General features: G+C 44.1%; 2 protein-coding genes across 3 annotated transcripts in view; one reads left to right on the forward strand and one right to left on the reverse strand.

The window, feature by feature from the left end:
* Positions 1 to 17,477, reverse strand: part of LOC119177189 (uncharacterized) — a 40,804-nt gene extending 23,327 nt beyond the window's left edge. Inside the window, exons 1-2 of the mRNA XM_037428597.2 lie at positions 17,227 to 17,477; positions 9,075 to 11,755 (exon numbers count right to left, since the gene is read on the reverse strand). Of these exons, the coding sequence (XP_037284494.2) occupies positions 9,075 to 11,754 (2,680 nt within the window). The 5' untranslated portion in view covers position 11,755; positions 17,227 to 17,477. The remainder of the gene's footprint in view (positions 1 to 9,074; positions 11,756 to 17,226) is intronic.
* A 646-nt stretch (positions 17,478 to 18,123) lies between these two features.
* Positions 18,124 to 21,661, forward strand: part of LOC119177188 (uncharacterized) — a 132,351-nt gene continuing 128,813 nt past the window's right edge. For both annotated transcript variants that reach the window (XM_075878191.1, XM_037428595.2), the window contains exon 1: positions 18,124 to 19,936. In XM_075878191.1, the coding sequence (XP_075734306.1) occupies positions 18,541 to 19,936 (1,396 nt within the window). In that variant the 5' untranslated portion in view covers positions 18,124 to 18,540. The remainder of the gene's footprint in view (positions 19,937 to 21,661) is intronic.

Raw genomic sequence — 21,661 nt, forward strand, 5'->3', positions numbered from 1 at the left:
ATCACATCAAAACCACAGGCCCATCGGTCTATGCGCGACCACGGCGCCTGTCACCCGAGAAGCTGCGGTTGGCTCGACAGGCGTTTGCCCACATGATGCAATTCAGGATAGTACGTCCTCCATCCAGCCCATATGCGTCACCTCTTCACATGGTCCCAAAATCAACAGACGGTGATTGGCGCCCTTGCGCGGACTATCGAACGCTGAACCGGGTAACCGTGCCAGACCGTTACCTAGTCCGGCACATTCATGACATGACCTCCTTCCAGCATGGTGCTACCATTTTCTCTAAAATAGATCTAGTGCGAGCATATCATCAGATACATGTAGCAAAGGAGGATATTCCCAAGACTGCAATAACAACGCTGTTCGAAATGCTTGAGTTCCTACGCATGCCTTTCGGTTTACGCAACACCGGCCAAACTTTTCAACGGTTTATAGATGGCGTTGTCCATGGCGTCGACTTTTGTAAGACATACCTCAATGATCTTCTGATTGCTAGCAGCACTCCTGAAGAGCACGAGCGGCATCTGCGATGCGTACTTCAGCGACTGACAGAGAACGGCATCGTTATCAATACGGCAAAGTGCGCGCTTGGGGTACCGACACTATCATTTTTGGGCCACAGCATTTCAAGTGCCGGAGTATAGCACCAGAAGGACAAGGTGGAAGCAGTACGGCAGTTTCCACAGCCGAAAAACCTCCGCCAGTTTCGAGTTGCTGGGACTCGTGAATTTCTATCATAGGTTTATCCCGAGATGCGCGAACATCCTTCACCCTCTCCACAGCCTACTTGCGGCATCTGGATCTAAAGCAACTGCCATTCAGTAAAACAACCAATCCACACAAGCATTCCGGATGATTAAGGAAGCTCTCGCAAATGCTACCATGCTCACGTACCCGTAGCCGGGTGTTTCTCAATGCGTCATGGAGGACGCCTCCAATGAAGCGATTGGAGCCGTGTTGCAGCAGAGGTTGAGCGGAATGTGGCGACCAATTGCCTTCTTCACCAGAAAACTGAGCCCGTCCGAACGAAGGTACATAATCTTTGGTAGGGAACTCCTGGCCATATACGCGGTTATCTGGCATTTCCAACATTATGTGGAAGGACAAGAATTTTTTGTGCTCACGGATCACATGCCACTCACTTACGCATTGCGCGCGAACTCCGATTCGGGTGCGCACGTGGCACAGGAGCTCCGCCAAATGTCGTACATCGCAGAATTCACGACAGAAATACGCCATGTTAGTGGCACGGATAATGCTGCTGCCGACGCTCTTTCGGGTGGTCCAGTGAATGCCATCAGCCTGCCGAGCGGCGTGGACTTCACCACACTTACGACGGCTCAACGCAGAGATGGAGAATTGAAGCACCTACGTCGTCTTCAACCAGCGCCTTGAAGGTGCAATGGTTGGCAGAACCCACAGGATCCGTATGCTGTGACATGTCTACTGGCAGGGCCCGACCGTTCATCCCCTCGAACCTCCGTCGCAGCATTTTTGACTTGCTGCACAGCCTGGCGCACCCCAGGATTCGAGCCACGCAACGGCTATGCACAGCGAGGTTCGTGTGGCCAGAAATAAACCGGGATGTCCGACACTAGACACGAGAGTGCCTCGCATGCCAGCGCTCCAAAGTTCAGCGACATACTGTGACCTCTTTGGGATCCTTTCCTCTGCCGGACTGTCGATTTGCCCATGTGCATGTTGACATTGTGGGACCACTGCCGTTGTGTCAGGGGCAAAGCTACTTGCTAACCTGCATCGATCGCTTCACACGATGGCCGGAGGTCGTGCCCATTCCAGACAAAATGCTGATACTGTCGCCCACGCATTTATCTTCCACTGGGTGGCTCACTTCAGAGTGCCGGCAACCGTGACTACGGATCGCAGAATACAGTTTGAGTCTGCCCTATTCCCAAGCGTCATACGGCTCTTGGGTACTTCCTGCATCAGAACAACGGCCCACCATCCGATAAGCAATGGTATAGTGGAAAGGTTCCATCGGCATCTGAAGACGAGTCTGACGGCTACTACGAGTCACAGTTAGGTAGAGGCACTGCCGTTTGTTCTGTTGGGGGTTAGGACGGCTTTGAAAGCAGATATTGAATGCTGCTCTGCTGAACTGGTGTACGGAACCACCAGTAAGGACGAGAACATGTACGCAAACGCGGACTATGCCGTGCGACTGCGAGACATCATGAGCAAGCTACGCGCTGTTCCTCCGCGTCCGCCTGCAGCCCGGCCAGTCTACGTAGACCGGGAACTCTCCTCCTACTCTTACGTGTTTGTGAGCCACGACACCGTACAGCGTCCACTCCGGCCCTCGTACGACGGGCCTTTCATGGTGCTGCGACGGGCAGACAAGCACATTACGATCGACAGAGGTCGTCGTCACGACGTGGTTTCTCTAGACCACGTAAAATCAGCACACGTGGACTCCGACAGCGAAGCACCTGCACCACCTCGAGCTCCATCTTCGCAGGCACTTCCGGCAGACCACGTCACGCAGCCCCAACAAGTCCTGAAACGGTTCCTGCAGAGTGGACAGTGCACGAGACTCCTGATGCGCATGAACTTATGAACCGCAGTGGGTCTTCCGAGTGTGGCCGTTGTGCGCACACTCACTAGGGAGGGAGTCCTGTGGGGACGCAAAGCGGCGCTTCTGTGTGCGGGGCAGAGAGCGCATGCGCCCACATGAGAATGTTATCTTCGAAATGAAGGGTGATAATAAAAGTCAGTTGTTGTTTGGGACGCGAGTTGTTCACTTGCGCAGCTCTGCCGAGCGTCGCGTCTTAACACTGTTATAAATGAAGTCGACCAAGGCCCACTAGAAGTGAATGAAGAAGACCCAAGCGAAGAAAACTCACAGGAGATTCTTTCACCTAGCTTACTCCGCACACAGACCTGAGACTAATTTTCAATTATCGGGCTATCTGAGTGTTAACCAACGTTCTAGCGTGTTTGCTTTATTCAAAGAATGCAAGATCATCTTCTCGGACCTTTCAGGAAAGACTGGCCTAGTAGATTGCATGCTTCGGTTGACATCTTATAAGCCTATACAAGTGCCGCAATATCCCATTCTTCTAGCTTTACAGGAAAGTGTAGAGGCAGAAGTTGAAGAAATGCTCAAGTTGGGCATAATTGAAAGGTCGCAGTCACCATACCATGCTCCCATAGTAGTTGTTAAAAAACCTGACAACACGATTCGTTTATGCGTTGATTTCAAAGAGCTGAATAAGATCTTGATTGCAGACGGTTAGCCAATACCGCACGCAGACGTTGTTCTTGCCCTTGCTGGTCAATTCAAATTTTTTTCAAAGTTTGACTTCACCAAAGGCTATTGGCAAGTGCCCACGGCAACGGACAGCAGGAAAAAAACAGCATTTTCCAGTACCTGTGGACTATGCCACTTTGTATTTATGCCCTTTGGCATAAAGACAGCTCCGGCTGTTTTCCATGCCTCATGAGCGCTGTGCTTAGGGACTTGGTAAATGTTTACCATTACTTTGACGGTCTAGTGTGGCAGGAACATTTGGTCACCTTGCAGCATATATTTGACCGAATAAGATGCGCCAACTTAACCATGAAGCCTAGTAAGTGTGATATAGGAAAGCAGACCATCTATTTTCTTGGTCATCGAATAGGAGACGGTAAAGTTTAACTTCTTCTGAAAACACTTGATTCTCGAAACAACAGGACCAAAGACGAAAAAAGCTCTACAGTTTTTCCCGAGTCTAACAAGCTACTACAGGAAATTCATTGCCAACTATGCTGAGATCACCAAGCCTTTGACTGACCTCACACGGAAAGGACAGAGTAATACCATCACGTGAGGATCGTCTCAAGAAGATTTCGCTATTTTGAAGAGCAAACTTGGAGATACTCCTCTTTTACAAGCGCCCAACATGACAAAAGACTTTGTCCTCCGAACTGACGCCTCGACTACTAGTCTTGGTGCCGTACTGCTCCAGCTACGAAAAGACCACATCTCGCATCCTGTAGCGTACGCTAGTCGAAACTTGTTGCCTTGGGAAACCTGCTTTTCATGATCGAACGGGAATGTCTGGCACTTGTCTGGGCATTACCAAAGTTCCACTTGTACATGTATGGCAAGAACTTTGTTATACAATCTGACCGTTAACATTTGCAGTATCTGCGATGCGCTGAACACCTCCACAATAGGATTTTATGCTGGAGCCTACTCTTGCAAGAATACTCATTTTCACTATCATGCATCAAAGGGTCAGGTAATATTGGAGCTGATTACCTGAGCTGCGTGTAATGAGGACGTATTGCAACAGGTTGTGTGCATTTCAAAAGTTTTGTAGACATGATACTGAATATTCAGTGAGTGATTAGAACTTTGTGACATTTTTTCCCACCTCTTCATCACGCCATAAAAGTTGTGAACTTTCTTAAACAAGGGGTTGTCATGATAGAAACATCATAGAGGCGTGCGAAAAACAAACAAGTGGTCGTCCTGCGGGGGCAATGAAGACAAAACCGAAGTGTGTGCGCGGGAGACGCGTGCCACGGTGCATGTGTCTGTGGTCGAGACAGCGCAGTGGTCAAGGACAGACCGTTCTCAGCTGGACGTCCGGTCCGGGGAACTAAGGGAAATCCCACAGGCGCTAGCATTCTTGTACTCCAGCTGAGGACTGGCCCGGGGACCAAGCGAGGCGCAGAGGTCCGGATGGCACTCCTGCCTGCTGCAGGGCAACCGGGACGAGCGAGGCCTGCATTCCAGCTGGGCAGCTCGCCCTGTGATCTGGCGAGGTGCCTTTGTCTTCGCTGTCATTCACGGCGATCGAGCGTTATTTCGTGGGTGGTGAACCACTGCTGCTGAGGTGGTTCAGAGTGACTGAGCCACCGTTCTTCTCGGCCACGACCCGGGCGTGGCCGAGAAGAACGTGGAGGCCGGGCAACAAAGCTGCTGCAACGGAGATCTGTGCCTTGGCAAGGGCTGGCTCGCATTAGCAACGTCAACCAGCCAGTTGGGATATGGTCTTCGAGCGACGGGCATCGACGTCCTTCAACGGCCTCAAACCCAGCGAGAACCTTCTGAATTCAAAAGACAATTAGCGCAGTTAGGACTGTATATATTAGTGTACTAGGCAGAATAACTACCAATATGGATAGGATAGTTAAAATAGCGGAGGAGTTTTACAGATATCTGTACAGTAGCCGGGACAACCATGACTTTAATACTATAAGAACTAGCAGTAACCCAGATGACAACCCACCAGTAATGATAGAAGTCAGAAAAGTTTTGGAGAGCATGCAAAGAGGCAAACCTGCTGGTGAGGATCAGGTAACATCAGATCTGCTGAAACATGGAGGACAGATTGTGTTAGAAAAACTAGCCACCCTGTTTACAAGGTGTCTCCTGATGGGAAGAGTACCAGAGTCTTGGAAGAACGCTAACATCATCTTAATACATAAGAAAGCAGATGACAAGGACTTCAAGAATTGCAGGCCGATCAGCTTGCTCTTTGTAGTATACAAGCTATTTACAAAGGTAATTGCTAACACAGTAAAGAAAACATTAGAATTCAATCAACCAAAGGAACAAGCAGGATTTCGAACAGGCTACTCAACAATCGACCACATTCATAATATCAATCAGGTAATAGAGAAATACTCAGAATATAATCAACCACTATACATAACCTTCATAGATTACGAGAAGGCGTTTGATTCAGTAGAAATATCAGCCGTCATGCAGACACTGCGGAATCGGGGCGTCGATGAAGCATATATAAACATCCTGGAAGAAATCTACAGGGAATCAACTGCTACCATAGTGCTTCATAAAGAAAGCAACAGAATACCAATCAAGAAGGGTGTGAGGCAGGGGGACACCATCTCCCCAATGCTATTTACTGCATGCTTACAGGAGGTTTTCAGAAGCCTAGAATGGGACCAGTCAGGGATAAGAGTTAAGGGAGAGTACCTTAGTAACCTGCACTTCGCCGATGACCATTCATTGCTGGGTAACTCAGGGAACGAATTGCAACCCATGATTACGGAGTTATACAAGGAGAGCAGAAAGGTGGGTCTTGAAATTAATCTGCAGAAAACGAAAGTAATGTACAACAACCTCGGAAAAGAGAAGCGCTTCGAGATAGGTAATAGTGCACTTCAAGTTGTAAAAGACTATATCTAATTAGGGCAGGTAATAACCACGGAGCCGAACCACGAGATTGAAGTAACTAGAAGAATAAGAATGGGGTGGAGCACGTTTGGCAAGCACTCTCAAATTATGACAGGTAGATTGCCACTATCCCTCAAGAGGAAGGTATATAACAGCTGTATCTTGCCGGTACTTAGCTACAAAGCAGAAACCTGGAGACTTACAAAGAGGGTTCAGCTTGAATTGAGGACGACGCAGCGAGCAATGAAAACAAAAATGGTAGGTGTAACCTTAAGAGACAAAAAGAGAGCAGAGTGGATCCACGAACAAACCGGGGTTAAGGATATCATAGTTGAAATCAAGAAGAGGAAATGGACATGGGCCGGGCACGTAGCGCATAGACAGAATAACCGCTGGTCATTAAAGGTAACTAACTGGATTCCCAGAGAAGGCAAGCGGGTTAGGGGGAGACAGAAGGTTAGGTGGGCAGATGAGATTAAGAAGTTTGCGGGTATAAATTGGCAGCAGCAAGCACAGGACCGGGTGAACTGGCGGAACATGGGAGAGACCTTTGTCCTGCACTGGACGTAGTCAGGCTGATGATGATGATATTAGAGTACCTCCTACATTGATCATTGTTAGATCATCTGTCTATGTAATATATGTTTGTGTGTGTGTGTGTGCACTCGTGGCTCGACTCAGTTCCTTGGTGAGTGGGTCTTGGGCACAAACTCTGATGTTACATCACATGCACGGAGTGAACTCTCAGCAAAGAGTAAAAAAGCGCACCGAGAGCAAGCGCTGTATACAGGCGAAGCCCTCTATCAGGCACCTATCTAACGAGAGCACGTGCCGAGAGTGCAACGAAGTGTGTGGCAGGACATCTAGTGAGGGTGCTTGAATCATCGGAGAGAATAGCTGCGTTCCTGGCAGGCACAACGAGAACTAGCTGTTATGGCGTGATGTACAAGGGGCGAGCATAAAAAGCTCGGCGAGCAAGCTTTTAAAGGGCCACTCCCAGGCCCCATACCGAATTTTAGTTAGATAGTGGAAGTTGTTGGGTGTCTAATGAGGAACATTTTCCCACAAAAATTTTTCGAATTGGTTCATCACGAGCGGAGAAAGGTTTTTTGAAGCGGCTCGAAACAAGGATGAGAGGAGGCAAGCTTGAAACCCTTGCCGGTCCTTTGCGTAGCCTTCGCAAGCCAAATCTCTTCCCCACCCTCTCCAGCATCCGACCACGAGGTGACGTGCGCATGACGTGCCCAAACAAGTCCAACCCCCGAGCACGCGAGCAGCGTTGCTTTGTTGGCCAGCGTTATTTTGTGGTCTTCTGCCTGTTTCTGCGGGATGGTTTGGAAATGCTGGCTTAGACGCGGTAGAATAGATGAGCACAATGAGTGCGCGAATGCGTAGCTGTGTAGGAGCGTTGCACGGCGGTCGTCTGCTCAATGCGCTGACCCCGGGGACACGAACCCATGTGAAACGCTGGCACATTAGCCCCGAATCTCGTATCATTTCAGGGAAAAAAATGAAAGAAAATGCGCACAATTTTTTATTGCGTCTCATTATTTATTTCAAGTTTTATTAATCTCTTGAAGCAACAAATACATAAACTACGCATGTTGTGTTACATAATTTTTGCCATGTCACGTGGTATACTGTTGACAACGTCAAAGCAGAGTCGTCTACGTAGAGGATCAACGTCATTGCATTGCCGTGTACGTAGGGCCATTCATACGCTCACGCCATGCCCTCATTCTCTAGGCGTGCGCCGGCAGAGGGGAGGGGGGGGGCAGCGTTCATCTTGAAGTTTAACCCACTTCCGCGGCGTGTAGCATTGCAAATTTTGGCTGACGTGATCATAAACGCCTCATCTACGCAATGCGCTTGTCAGCTCAAAATTGTCAAACCTGGTGAGTGGCCCTTTAAAACTATGTCTGTTTAGTTTACTGGCAACACTTGAGATATTGGTGGTAGTTTTTAAGTGTTCTTATCACCGGACTTAAAAAGGTACGGTATAACTTTAGTGATCTTCCAGTCATTCAAAACTTCCCCTGTTCAAACAAGCAAGAAAGGACTGTGCTAGATGGTTATGTACTGTATATTTTAAGTTATTTGAGTTTATACTATCCATTCTGGGAGAAGCTGAATTCTGTATGATGTTAATGAAATCAGCAAAGTAAGTGGTTGCTATATTTAAAGGGACCACCACGTACAGTCGAACTCAATGGATGTTGGTATTTCAATTTGGGAAGGTTGTGCTCCGCAAATACAGCTGTGCAGTATTTGTTAAAAACAGAAGCAAAGAGCTCTCGTGCAACTGCCAGGCCAGAACTATGCAATGGTAATGAAATGTGGTAATATTACCAGGAAAGAATGTTCAGATGTTCTGAATTATCAAAGACAATAATGAAAGGGAGGAGGTGAGGGAGGTTCAAACTTAGAGTCCAGTCGGAAGGGCAGTTAATATAAAAACGCTTTTTGTCTGAGGCCGGGATGACATGCATGACACATCTTATAGTTAAGTGATATACTCCACCTAAACTATGTAGTTTCGTTGCAGGTATACACTACCAAAATGTATTCTAATTTTCCCTTTTATGTGTTTGATAGCCTTGTACAATTACACAGAACATGAATATACAGTGAACGGAAGTAAATATATATCGTACAAGTTAACTGTCATAATTTATTAATACTTTCACCACAGACATGTCACTATCACACAATATGCATTAATTATGTTACTGCTGTTTGAAGCTCTGAATATATTTTTTTATAAAAAATTCACTAAATGATGCTTCCCGAAGGATCTTTAACGTGTCATGCATGATGCTGATGGATCAATTTTACTCTAGTTCAGCTCAGAATGAAGTACAGTGCTTGAGCCTGCAGCTTATATTTTCTTGTGCACTTCAACAAAAAATGCACATACCTTTACCACAGAACACTTCAGCTGACTTGAATCTCCTAGGAGATTTCACCAGTTTTGGACACCTGGCTGGCAGTTTGATTGGTGGTGTTATACCCATGCCTTTCCTAATCACTTCCTCAAGAATGTGCTGGTCATCACTTCCATCACTGTCACTTGAGAAGCAATGCTCATGCGCATCATCAGGTGTGCGAGGATTTAGCTCTGATGGCTCATCGTCATCATCAATTATGTCAGGAGCATCAGATGGTGGGGTCCTCTCCCAACCATCGGGCGGCTTGCGGCTTTGTAGGCTAGCCACACTTGAGCTAGGCGAGTCTAGCACAAGCCTTGGTAGACTTACTGATGGCTGAACTTCAATGTTATGTGCTTCACTTCTTTCTAGTTGGTCATTTTCAGCAATGCATGAGCTTGATCCATTAGCTTCATCTTGAGCTACTGAGTTGCGCGCTTTTTCCGAGTGGCTGCATGAATCCTCTGCATGGTGGCTTTCAGCAGTCTGCCAACAACTCTCAGTATCCCCACTGCTGCACAGGCTGCATGATTCTTGTGATGCCACACTTTGCTGATTCATTGTTGCGTCTAGAAACGAGGTATGGTGTGATGGCATTCTGTCATTACTTTGGCCTGTACTCACCCTTTTCACAAGCTTTATGAAAGCAGTTGATACTCTTAGTTTTGCAGGGCTGCTGCTTTCAACTAAAGATGGAAGGGATGCAGTTCGCTCTAGAGCAGCCTTTGACTGGGGCAATTGTGAGCTGCTGTTCACGGTGTCAATGCTAATAGTTGCCACTTTCTTTTCAGTTCCTTTAGTGAGACATGACTGGTGAAATGATGCAATGCCGCTGTCCCCTTTACCTTCTTCAGCAGAATGAAACAAAGAATCTGCGGTGCCAGACCTGCATGACGAGAGCAGAATGTATTTCGAAGGTGAAGTCGTAGCCTTCTTGCAATCTGCCAGCTCATGGAGACTCTCCACTGATCGTGCTTTATTCAGCTGTGGATTTGCTTTTGCTGATAACAGCTTCTCAATGCTTGCTTTCACAGCTTCTTCAATGACTTTGGTTATTTCGTCCTGACACTGAAATCCAGGCGTGTTGCTAGTGCTGCACTTAGCTGCCTTGTCCAAATTTTTCCGACATGATTGTTTCGGCTGTGTTGAAGATCCAAGTTTATCATCAAGCTGTAATTCTTCATGCGTCTTTTTGAATTGGCAGCATTCACAATGATGACTCAGAGCAGCTGCTTGCTTGCCATTTTTTGATAAGCATGTATTAACAGCTTGATGTCTTACTGCATGCGAATAATTATTATGAAAGTCGGCTATCTTCCCAGGCACCTGTCTCCCAGCTGCATTAAACTTTGTAAGGCACCTCTCACAGCTGCAGTTTAGGACTGTAGCTTCATCATCAGCCATAACATCAGATGCTCCAGTGCTGCAGTTTTTCCTTAGCTTCTGCACTCTTGATGCACAATCAATATCATAACCTAGGTTATGGTGAGCTTGTAGCCTACTGGCTTTTTTTGGCTGTTGATGTCTTGAAGCAAGTGCCTGGGAGCGCATGCCAGCTTCTGCACACAATCTCCTTGGCCTTTCTAGAGGCACCTGCTGCTTTGATGCTACTCTTTTTGGAAGCAAAGAGCAGTCTTGATTCGCTTGACTGGTTAGAGAATGAGCACATTTAGACACAGCCCCTTTAGCGCCACCAAGGTTTTGCTTGGCTCCTGGAATCCTCGAATTGGCCAAGGGAGCAGCAGTTTTCATAAGATGTGCCTTGGCATGCACCATCTTTGCAAGATAAGTTCTTGGTGGAACTTTAGGGGCACAGTCGATAGACTTTGGAATTGTTTCCTCTTTAGCAAGATGACCTTGTCTGGGTTTGTGTTGTGGATAAGGCAGAGAATGCTGTGCTGAAATGCCACAGCTTAAGTCACCATTGCATAATACCCAATCCCTAACTCTTTCCTGCTTTTCATTCCTTGGTGGCATCGTGACTTGCGATAGTGCCAGAAAATCTTGCTCACTGGGAACTTGAGGCAACTGTCCCAGTTCTGTGGATGTTCTTGGAAGGCCTATATTGTTTACTGCCGTTCTCCAAACATCTTGCTCTCTTGCCAAGCTTCTTCTATTTTTTGCATGCCTTGCAGCACTCAAAACGATTTCTGAGGCGAGGTTACCATCAGAACTTCCTGTTGAACTTTGGTTTCCATAGCTTTTGCATTTTGCAACATTTGGTGGAACAAAGTTCTCCTTATTAGGAGAATAGCAGCAGTGGTTCAAAGAAGACTGATGCTCCCTTTGATTTGCCTGCATTTTTTCTGAGATTGGAATTTTACTAGGACTTCCAAGAAGCTTGCTCCTCAGCGAACATGGCTTCTTTGATCTTCGTTCAGACATGCTCTTTTCAAAAAATGCTTGTGCTTTTGCCTCTTCAGCCCAAATTTCACGTATTGACATGAGAGATGCTCTTGAAGCATCCTGGCCTTCATGATTATTTTCATCACCTTGGTCTTCACTTTTTCTTGAACCGAGGCTTCGACGGTAAGAACGAAGGAACCGTTTTGTTTGGCAGGAGGCAGGTCTACCTTCCTTGTCGACAGACACCGATGCATCTTTTGAAATCCGAAAGGATCGTAACCAGAATGGTATCTTCCTAAAAACAGGAGTCTTCTGGCTCTCCATTCTGAAGGGGGAAAGAAACAATGAAGTGCATACTTAGCTTCTCGTGCAGGATGTTAGCGAAATAAGAAAACTTCTGCATAGAAACAACTGCATACCTATAACAATAGAAAAGACAAAAGCACAGGCATACAAATATTATCTGAAAAAGATCTATCATGCATATCTGGTGAAAGAAAAAAAAAATTGAGAAAAGGCATAGGCATATCGCACATATTTGCAACATTTGTCATAACTTGAACGATGCTCCCTGAAATGCATGGCCATTTCCCTTAGCCTATTTAGAAACGCAAATGGCATCTCAGCAGGAACTGCCACAGTGGCTGTGGTGCTCCCCTGCTAAACGAATGGTTGCGGGCTTAATTTCTAAATGTGAGAAGTTCATTTCCAGTAGAGTAAAAAAGAAAAACACCATATATAGTTGAATTTCAGTATAAAAAATATGAATGAACATATTATTGAATGTTACACATTAAATCTATATTATTTCACACCATTATCAGCATGTAACAAATAAGTGCTTATAATGAATATTGAATGTATTACAGATATTGCGGCATTAGGTGTTGTTTCAATGATGGTCTACTGCACCAACATTTTGGGCAAAGTTTATCGGAGCACACGCGATTAAAATAAATTTGCATTGAATCACTACACTATCATATTTCAGATCTAACATTTCAATACAAAACACCAGTAGTGCATTATATATGGAGGTGAGAATGCTTGAGGCCCATGTACTTGGATTCAGATGCACATTAAAGAACCCCAAGCGGTTAAAATTTCTGGCGCTCTTCTCCACTATGCCGTTTCTCATAAAGATATCTTACTTTTGGGATGTCAAACCCTGAGAATTATAAATATTAACAATCACCTAATAAACACTGTACAATTGTGTTGTGAAACAAAAGCTTGAAATAAAGCATTTGACCATTACCTTTTTCTGGGCCGAATTGCACCAACCACAAAAATTTGAACAATGGAAAAGCTGCCTAGAGTAGCATCACACATATCCCTCAAAATATTTCTACTCCATTGGCATCACTGAAAATCCCTTATTTAAGTACATAGTGCTCATTCTTAAGAATAGTGGATAAAGTGACAAATGGCCTGATCTTTCTGCAAGAAGTGCAGACATGAGTGATGGCCAACTTAGTAAAATGCTACCAAAGATTCCACTATTCTTGGTTTTTTATTTCATAAGCATTCAACATTACTTTCAAACTTCTAATGAGAAATCTCGGTCGAACAATGTTGCAAATGTATACTAACACAGTGCAGCAATTGTTACCACCAGTGTCAGACTGTCACAAATGAAGGATAAGAAAGTAATATAATTAAGCAAAGAAATTCTTTAAAGGAGCAAAAAAAAAGGTCACCCACCCATTTGAAGCACAGGACTAGAATGGAAACCCATACACATTTTCACAGGGATTATCAGAAAGAAAGTGTCAGAATTAAAAAAAAAATTTTTCATGATACCTAATCACCATTAATTTTATTGACCGACTGCCCTAAAGAGAAGCTTAACCACTGTATTGTTTTGAAGAGACAGAGATAGGAGAGCCACAGAACGAATTGCAGAAGAAAAAGCTGATATTCTTGTTTATTATTAAATTGCAGTGAGCACAGATGGCAGGGACACAGACCAGGGCACGCCCCGCCGCGGTGGTTTAGTGGCTAAGGTACTCGGCTGCTGACCTGCAGGTCGCGGGTCCGTATCCCGGCTGCGGCGGCCGCATTTCCGATGGAGGTGGAAATGTTGTAGGCCCATGTGCTCAGATTTGGGTGCACGTTAAAGAACCCCAGGTGGTCGAAATTTCCGGAGCCCTCGACTACGGCGTCTCTCATAATTATATGGTGGTTTTGGGACGTTAAACCCCACATATCAATCAGACCAGGGCACAAATTGTTCCTGTAATTTGAGTAATCGACTGCTCAACCTTCAGTTCTAAGGATATTGTAGTCACTAAGAGAAATAGGTGTACCCACACAAGTTGCATAATGGATAACTGCTAATTGTTAGAGTGATGGAATGGGTATGAAGGGATGGGAAACGCAGCCAAGAACTATAGAGAACTAAGTGGGATGATGAAATAAAAAAAATTCATAGGCAAAGAATGGAATCGGCTTACGTAGGACAGGGTTAATTGGATATCATGGGAGAGCCTTCATTTTGTAAATGAACATACGAGGTCCAGTGGACATCGTAAAATATTAAAATAAAATAAAAAACTATTTTTGGATGAAAATGAATTAGAAATGATAAGTATGATATAAAATCTTACAGTTAACGAAACAAGATCAGTTGACATCTTTAGTTATTCAATAGTAACTATAAATTCATTGGTATCAAACCTGCATATTTTGAGAGTGTGGCTTGAATAACGAAGCTTGGGCTTAGTGCTATAATATATGTGGGGCACTTAATGGAACTGCATTTTTGGCAAGTTCGATGGTTTTCGATTGCTTAGTAAGTCTTCTACTGAAAGAAGGACAAAGCACTCCGACAATGTCCAAAAATTCCCACCCCCGCACTCTTAGAAGCACAGGAGTACAAGTGTTCCGATATCACGGCACAAGAACACAGCTGTCCCGACATCGGAGTGGCATAAGTAGACACTGCATTAAGAGCGCTATAGAATAGACATGCTTGGCCATTGGCCGTTTCAGTCTGCTTGCACTACAGGTCTGGATGGTCTGTTGCACTTAGGGGACTATAAAAGTCATTTCCTCTAAATTAATCAGTTATTTATTTAGAATGCCTAACACCTCAACAATTCCTTTTAACAGAGCTCCAGCCAAGACTTTTTTTCCTTGAACAATTGACCAAGCAAATATTTTCCCTTTGAAAGATGCAAAATAGCAGATAATCTACAGCAGGTTCAATAATTAAAACTTAAGGGGCTTTAGAATTTTCTTTGAATCCACCTTTTTCATGACGCCCCAGTCCAGGCACTTCTCCTCTAGCGAGAAAGTCGCAAAATGCCTCTTCATCTCGGAGGCTTTGCTACTGAATATACTGGTTGTACCGGCCCGACCCTAAACAATACCAAAATGGCAGTGAGCAGCACAGAAAAGTAAAAGGTGGGTTATCAGATGCATGCAAACATCAGCATGACTCGGTGTAATATGTCAGGAAAAGCAATGATGGCTGACTATCACATGCCTTACCACTGTTCGGGTGCCTTTTTTTTTCTGCTCGTGATTTCGGATGCTTTGACAAGCACAAGCAGGCAATTAGATTTTTGTCTATTTCAAAATTATATCAGCGCAATCTTTCAGTTAGGCACAAAGGCAGCTAGTTTCCCTGGTACATATGTTTAAAAATATTAATAAACGGTATTAGCCAAATGCTGCTGTTTGAATTAAGCAGATTTCAAATACACTGAAAATGCAGCATGCCAGCCAAAAATGTGCAGTTTGTTTGAATTATCTGAGAGTATGAAATATAACTATCCAGAGTCTACAGTGCCAGGTCTTGGCAAACATTACCAGCAGAAAAAGCTACAGATACCCCTAACAAAGAAAGGAAATTATGTGGATTATGTTAATCCCATGTGTACGTTGAAATTAGTGGACAAAGTGGACGTTCATAAAAACTGTGGCCCAACACGGGAACTGCTAGAGAATAAAAGATGACACAAGAGCAAACTGTTATTTGGTCAAAAGATTGCGCTAATGACATCTTTTCTCACTGTAGTAGTCCCAACGTTGCAGTGCAGTTCATATAAATCAGTACCAACTTGCCCAGCTGCAAGTGTTTCTGTAAAATGAAGCTTTTGCAAAGTGGTTAATTAAATTATATAAAACTAAATTGTATACAGGTAAGTGTGGCTTAATTAAAAAAAAAACTGCCAGGCCTGCACAGAATGTGCAGCACAGTTACAGTGAAAGCTAGAAGGGTAGCCTTTCAGAGCCTTTTCTAAACACTCTTTGGGTAACTGCTACAAGCACACTTGCTAAATACCCACTACACCATAAATAATCATAATTTTTGTGTAGTAGGCCGGTATTCACTATGCTATCCTTCATAATTTTTTGTAGTAGTGTGGTGTCCGCTACACACATGCAAGGGATTTTGTGCAAATTTTTTATGCAGTGGCTAACGACAATGAAGAAGTATGCCTGAAATGAGTACGCATCACAGTTAATAGGTGATCAAGAACAAGCTTTTGTTATGGGTTGGAGCATTGGATGACCCACATGTTACACAATTTCCATTGTGTGATGCCTGGTTGTTCCGCTGCTGTTATAAAATGCTTTATTATCAATACTAACCAACTCCTTTACCGACATCAAGTTTGCCTAAGATGGAGTTTCAAGCCCCAACATGGCTCTATGGTAAAATGCTGGGCTTGTACACAAGAAACCCAGTTTCGAATCCCACTGCGTGCTTGGTGTTCTTACTTACAGACTTTTTTTTTTTTTCGTGCGATAGTGGTTACGAACACCGGCGGCGGACAACAATCGCGCGCGACCCTTGTTGTGATCTCACAGCAACTTTCGCTGTAATACAAGCACACACATCAGGCACATTGAGCAAGGGGCCCAAGTTATGCAACACTGTTCAACAACTGCTCCTCTAATGTCAGTGTTAAAAAAAAAAAACAGTGATGTTCTTATATCTCTATCACAGTTTCGTTAATTTCTAAAATTAAAATTACCAAATGGTCACGCCAACAGCCTTGACCAGCTTAATGTGCGAAATAAATCAGCACGAAAGACGGGACGAAATGCACAGTACAACAGAACCAGCGCCGACAACAGCCTTGACTAGCTTCATGTGCCTGCAATTTATCACTGCATTTTCCCCTCGGGCTACTGCTACAAAGATGTCAGAAATCATGTTGAAAGATTATTATGCGCTCCTAAAATACCCAGGTCATCAGGCCATCGAGAAAAATAAACAGGCCATGGAGGCGTAACTGCGGGGAACAGAAGGCTAGAGTAACGGCATTCCTTAATTGTAGACCTTTGGACAGGCGTCATATTTCAATAATTGTGTAGCACGGATGAAAAAGAAGTAAAGCATGTCGAAATGCAAAGAAAATAAAGTACAAGTTCGTAAATGGAACATTGCACGATATTTTAAATTTTCATCAGCATCGCTCTTGATCGCGAGCTTTCAACAGGGACACGCCTGCTAAAGCCGCTGTTAGCTCACGGCCTGAGCATGCGGGACATTTTCGCAAAGCAGAGTGAGAAAAAATATTCACAACCCTTTTAGCGAACACAAAAAGGAGCAAAATAAAATCAATAATCATCAATGAGACAAGAGGTGAAGTCAGGCGACGAGTACACGGTGCACGGTTGATCGCGATTAAGCTCGATCGAGATAAAATCTTTTGAGTGATTGGCCACCTTCTGTGGCTTGTGTAAAAGACCGCGTTGAAAAAATTCGATCCAGGTCATGCCCAATTGCGACCAAAGGTGACCGTGTCACACCGGTATTTTAGGCTGTGAAAGACCAACCTGAAGCAATGTCATTCAAAGTAGCCAGTTTTCGTGTCACACCATATTCTCGGACTTGTAAACGACGAGTTACGTTCCCGAGATTAACTTGGAACTTCTGATACACTTACGCATGATTACCTACGGTAATCACACCTTGCTAAAAAAAAGGGTGCTGCATTGCTAAAGAAAACGTAAACGCTGTAAAGGTTACGGCATTTAAATTTTCGCCCTGTCTACCTGATTGGCTGGCTGAAAGGCAAGCCAACAGCTGCGGTAGCAGCACCCGGATACACCACTGTTCTTGTAAAAAAAAAATCAAACACAAACAGCCGTAAGTCAAAAGTATTTTTTACGTAGCATAAAATTACTTTAAAAATCAAAATTAATAAATGCATTATTATAAAATTTTGATAAAAAGAAAAAAACTTGCAATTATATAATTTGCGCAATACAAGTTTTTTTGTAAAACATTATGACAAAATAAATATAGGTGTTTTAAATGTTGTTACAATCAGAGCATCATTAATAAACTATTCTAAAATAATAAAAATTGTTGAAACAAAACTACTGCTCCCTATTGGCAATTTTCTATAAACCAACAGAGAGAAAAAGTTGCGAGGACATAGAGGAGGACCGTGATGTTTTCGCACGTTTTCGCGCGTGCAACGCAGGTGTAAGTGACAGGCTACTGCAGGCGCAGGAAGTGATTGCCGCGATGTTTTGAACATTTAAGCATCACACGTTCCGTTGATTCGTAAGTCCGCCCTACAGGCTTTGTGCTGTCATTCTTGGTTACGCTGTTGCACCTGGCCACACATCTTGGAGCGTGATTCTGACTGGTGCTCTTTTGCATGCAGACCATGTACGATTTGTGCAACAGCCATAGTGATGATACAGCAAGTCAATGCATGAGACTTCATCTGCGTGGTGGTTGCACAGAACACCTACGGCCGACGTTGCGCATATTGAGAGACCGTCAACAACTTGCTGAGCTCTGTGTGAAAGCTGTGCCCAAAATTCTCGGATCACCGTGAGCTAGCTCATCTTCGTGTCATTGCGCAGCAGAATAACCAGCGCAATAAACGAAACTCGAGTCCAGCATGCGAATAAGCCCTGAGCGGCACGTCGGTGAGTTGTATCCTGGCACTGGCAGCAACCTGCGTGTGTGTGCGTGCGCGCGTGTGCCTACGTGCGTGTAACGTAGACACGGAGACAAAGTGATGTTGACTGCACTTATTCACCTTGCGTAATCCTTCAACACCTTGTCAACACAGTGCTTCTTAACCTATTGGCACTGCACGGGATTGAAACCGCAGAAAAACGGCTGACATCATGAGCGAAAGGAATAGTGCTGAAAGAAATCGGGTCACCAAAGAGAAGCGCTGGAGACACGCACAGTCACCATTGCGCACTGTGGTGTCTACTAGTGTGACAGAGGTAACTGCCATTGAAGAAGCTGATGGTGTTGGCAGAAAGGACATGAAAAGGAAATATTGGGAATTGTTCACATGGGACAGTGATGAGCACAGCGGAGGAAAAAAGAAATATAAGCACGGTAAACGACGTGAAGATTCTGTAGGAAAATATTCTGCTTCTGGTGAAGAGGAAATGTTCGCTGACAAACGTCCCGCAACTTTAAACCGCCACTCTGTCACTAGCAGTCAACTTGTTGAGGTGGGCCAAGAAGACAGGAAATCCAAGAAGGTGAAAAAACGAGTGCATATCGATAGTAGCGAAGTTGTGGATGTGTCTTGTCTTGAAGAAACTGAGGAAGAAGTTGAAGTTCATGGCAAGAATAAAAAGGACGATGATTGGACTCCGGAGTATTGCGTTAAAGGTCACAAAAAAAGGCATGAAGCACGGCAGGACAGCCATTGGGCTGAAAGTGAGGACTTGCTGCTTTGCAGTGACAAGACTCTTAAGGATGACACTGCACTACCAAATGACAAAGGCAACCACACAGCACTTGAAAACAGCAATGAAGCCATGATGTCTGAGGCAGGTGACAGCCAAACTGTAAAGAGTTCAACCAAAAAGAAGTGTAGAAGTACCGACAAGTATGATCAGGCAGTCATTAGTCCAGATCATCAAGTGAAACATGTTAAAACTAGTACTCCTAACTATACAGATGATATAGTGCTATCTAACAATACTGATCAAAGTGGTCACATGGCCTCTCAACATGCTGACAATTCTTCGCATGAAGGTGTAAGACCAGTAAAAGCACCGAAGCTTTCCTCTCAGAAAAAAAGACGAAAGCTGACCAACGTAGAAGAAAATGATGAGTCCTTGTTTAATGATAACATTCCTGATAATGATGCGATTTCACCGGAGACCTTGGAGGAAAGAGCATCAACAGTACCAGAAGACCACGATGATGAGGAAAGGGCAGATGACAGTACGTCAAAGAAAAAAGCAAAGCTTCACAGTCTCCAAAAGCTGGGAAATGGCAAAATACTATCAAAAGCAGGGGCAGGCAATTTAAGCCCTGCAGCTGAAATGTCTGAAAGTACTTTTGCAGATGAGAGTGATGCCCTATTTAGTAGCGAGGATGGTGGTCGTGGTAGATGTAGTGGGGACACGTCTCATGATCTCACACCTGAGCAGGCATGGCATTTGACATTCTCATCAAGCCTTTCACCAAGCACCTCTAGTTTGCAGAAAGGTGCCTCGGTATCCAAATCCAGCTCCTTGTTGAAGCCATGCAAGCAGAGGAAAGAAGCTGCAGGTGAGTTGTTTGATTACATCTTATGTAAGTTTGGTGTGTTGTAATGATGGGGATGTCTTGATCTAGTCAGGATATTGCAGAAGAATAAACTCCAGAGTTTTAACCAAATGCTAATTTTTCTAATAGAATATTTCAAAACAAATAATTGAAAGTATAATTGAACACTTAAGCTTAAATTGAGGATAATGCAATGAGCAATGGAAAAGAAAATGATAGGTGTAACCTTAAGAGACAAGAAGAAAGCAGAGTGAATCAGGGAACAAACCGGGGTTAAAGATATCATAGTTAAAATCAAGTAGAGGAAATTGACATAGGCCGGGAATGTAGCATATAGGCAGGATAACGGCTGGTCATTAAGGGTAACACACTGGTTTCCCATAGGTGGCAAGTGGGTTAGGGAGAGACGAAAGGTTAGGTGGGCAGATGAGATTAAGAAGTTTGTGGGTATAAGTTGGCAGCAGCAAGCACAGGACCGAGTTGACTGGCAGAACATGGGAGAGGCCTTTGTCCCGTAGTGCTTAGAGTTTCGTAATATACACTAGATGGAGCTCTGGCACTAGTGTCTACGGGAGCAGCTACGCACGGCTATTCAGCGAGCATGGAAATGATGGGTAGTACACACATTTGTTTAATCTTCGTGCTTCTGGCCTGCTTCTGGTTCCGTGTGTGTTCGTGTGGCTCGGAGCTGTTTTCTCACGAGACGAAAATCAACAAAAGTTCAGCGGTTGCGCTTCACTACCTTATTTTTTTAGGCTTACCATTTCGAATCGGATCATGAAGTTCAAAAGGGTTCACCGTAACCAGTAATAAACGAAGCCGCAAGTACGAAGACTAGGTAAATGTGTGTACTACCCATCATTCTCATGGTTGCTGAACGATCGCTGTGCTAGAGTCCCCTCTAGTTAATTTTGGGAAACTCTATGCTGCAGTGAACGTAGTCAGGCTGATGATGATGGTGGTGAATGGAATGTTTTATGTTTAAACACGGTAAAATAAAAAAAGACTACTGCTTCTGACAATATTTGTGTATCTTATTTAGAGGCACATTGCATGTAATGCCATTAGCTAATTATCATCCAGTTAACTGAGGAACTTTTTAGGGACAACTTTCATTCATCTGGTACACATTGACAGTAATGAAGAAAAGGAAATGGCATGTGAGCCAACACCTGAAGTAAGGAAGTGTGACACTTTAGCACTGCACTATGTGAGACCAAATAAATTGCTTTGCCTTATTTAGAGGCAGATTTGTAGGATTTCTAGAAGAAATGACAAATTTATCATGAATGACTAATAATTATAAAGTGGAAGTTATTTAAATCATTCAGGTATGAATTGGTGCTGCTACTAAGCTACTGCAGCACCCTTCAGTAGAATAATTTCAAACTGCCCTCCTTTCATCGGTGGTATTATCGCTGTGTGAAGACCTGTTCGTAGCGGCCACATTTTGATAAAAAGGAATGAAAAAATATGCATGTATACTGCATTTAGTACATATTGAAATGACGGGCCTTGTAACCAGGTCGTCGGTGCAGCAATTAATACTCCAGAATTTATTTTATATGTATATATCTTACTGTTTTCTCTTCAAGTCAGTACTAAGTGTTCATTTTTTTTTTACGTATTTCAATGAAGTGAATGGAGTTTTCAATACTGAAGTCTTCAACTAAACTTGACAAAGTCTATTATAAATTTCATCATTGCAATTTCGAATATTTGCACTGA

This window comes from Rhipicephalus microplus, chromosome X (genome assembly GCF_043290135.1).
Source record: "Rhipicephalus microplus isolate Deutch F79 chromosome X, USDA_Rmic, whole genome shotgun sequence".
Classification (NCBI taxonomy): domain Eukaryota; kingdom Metazoa; phylum Arthropoda; class Arachnida; order Ixodida; family Ixodidae; genus Rhipicephalus; species Rhipicephalus microplus.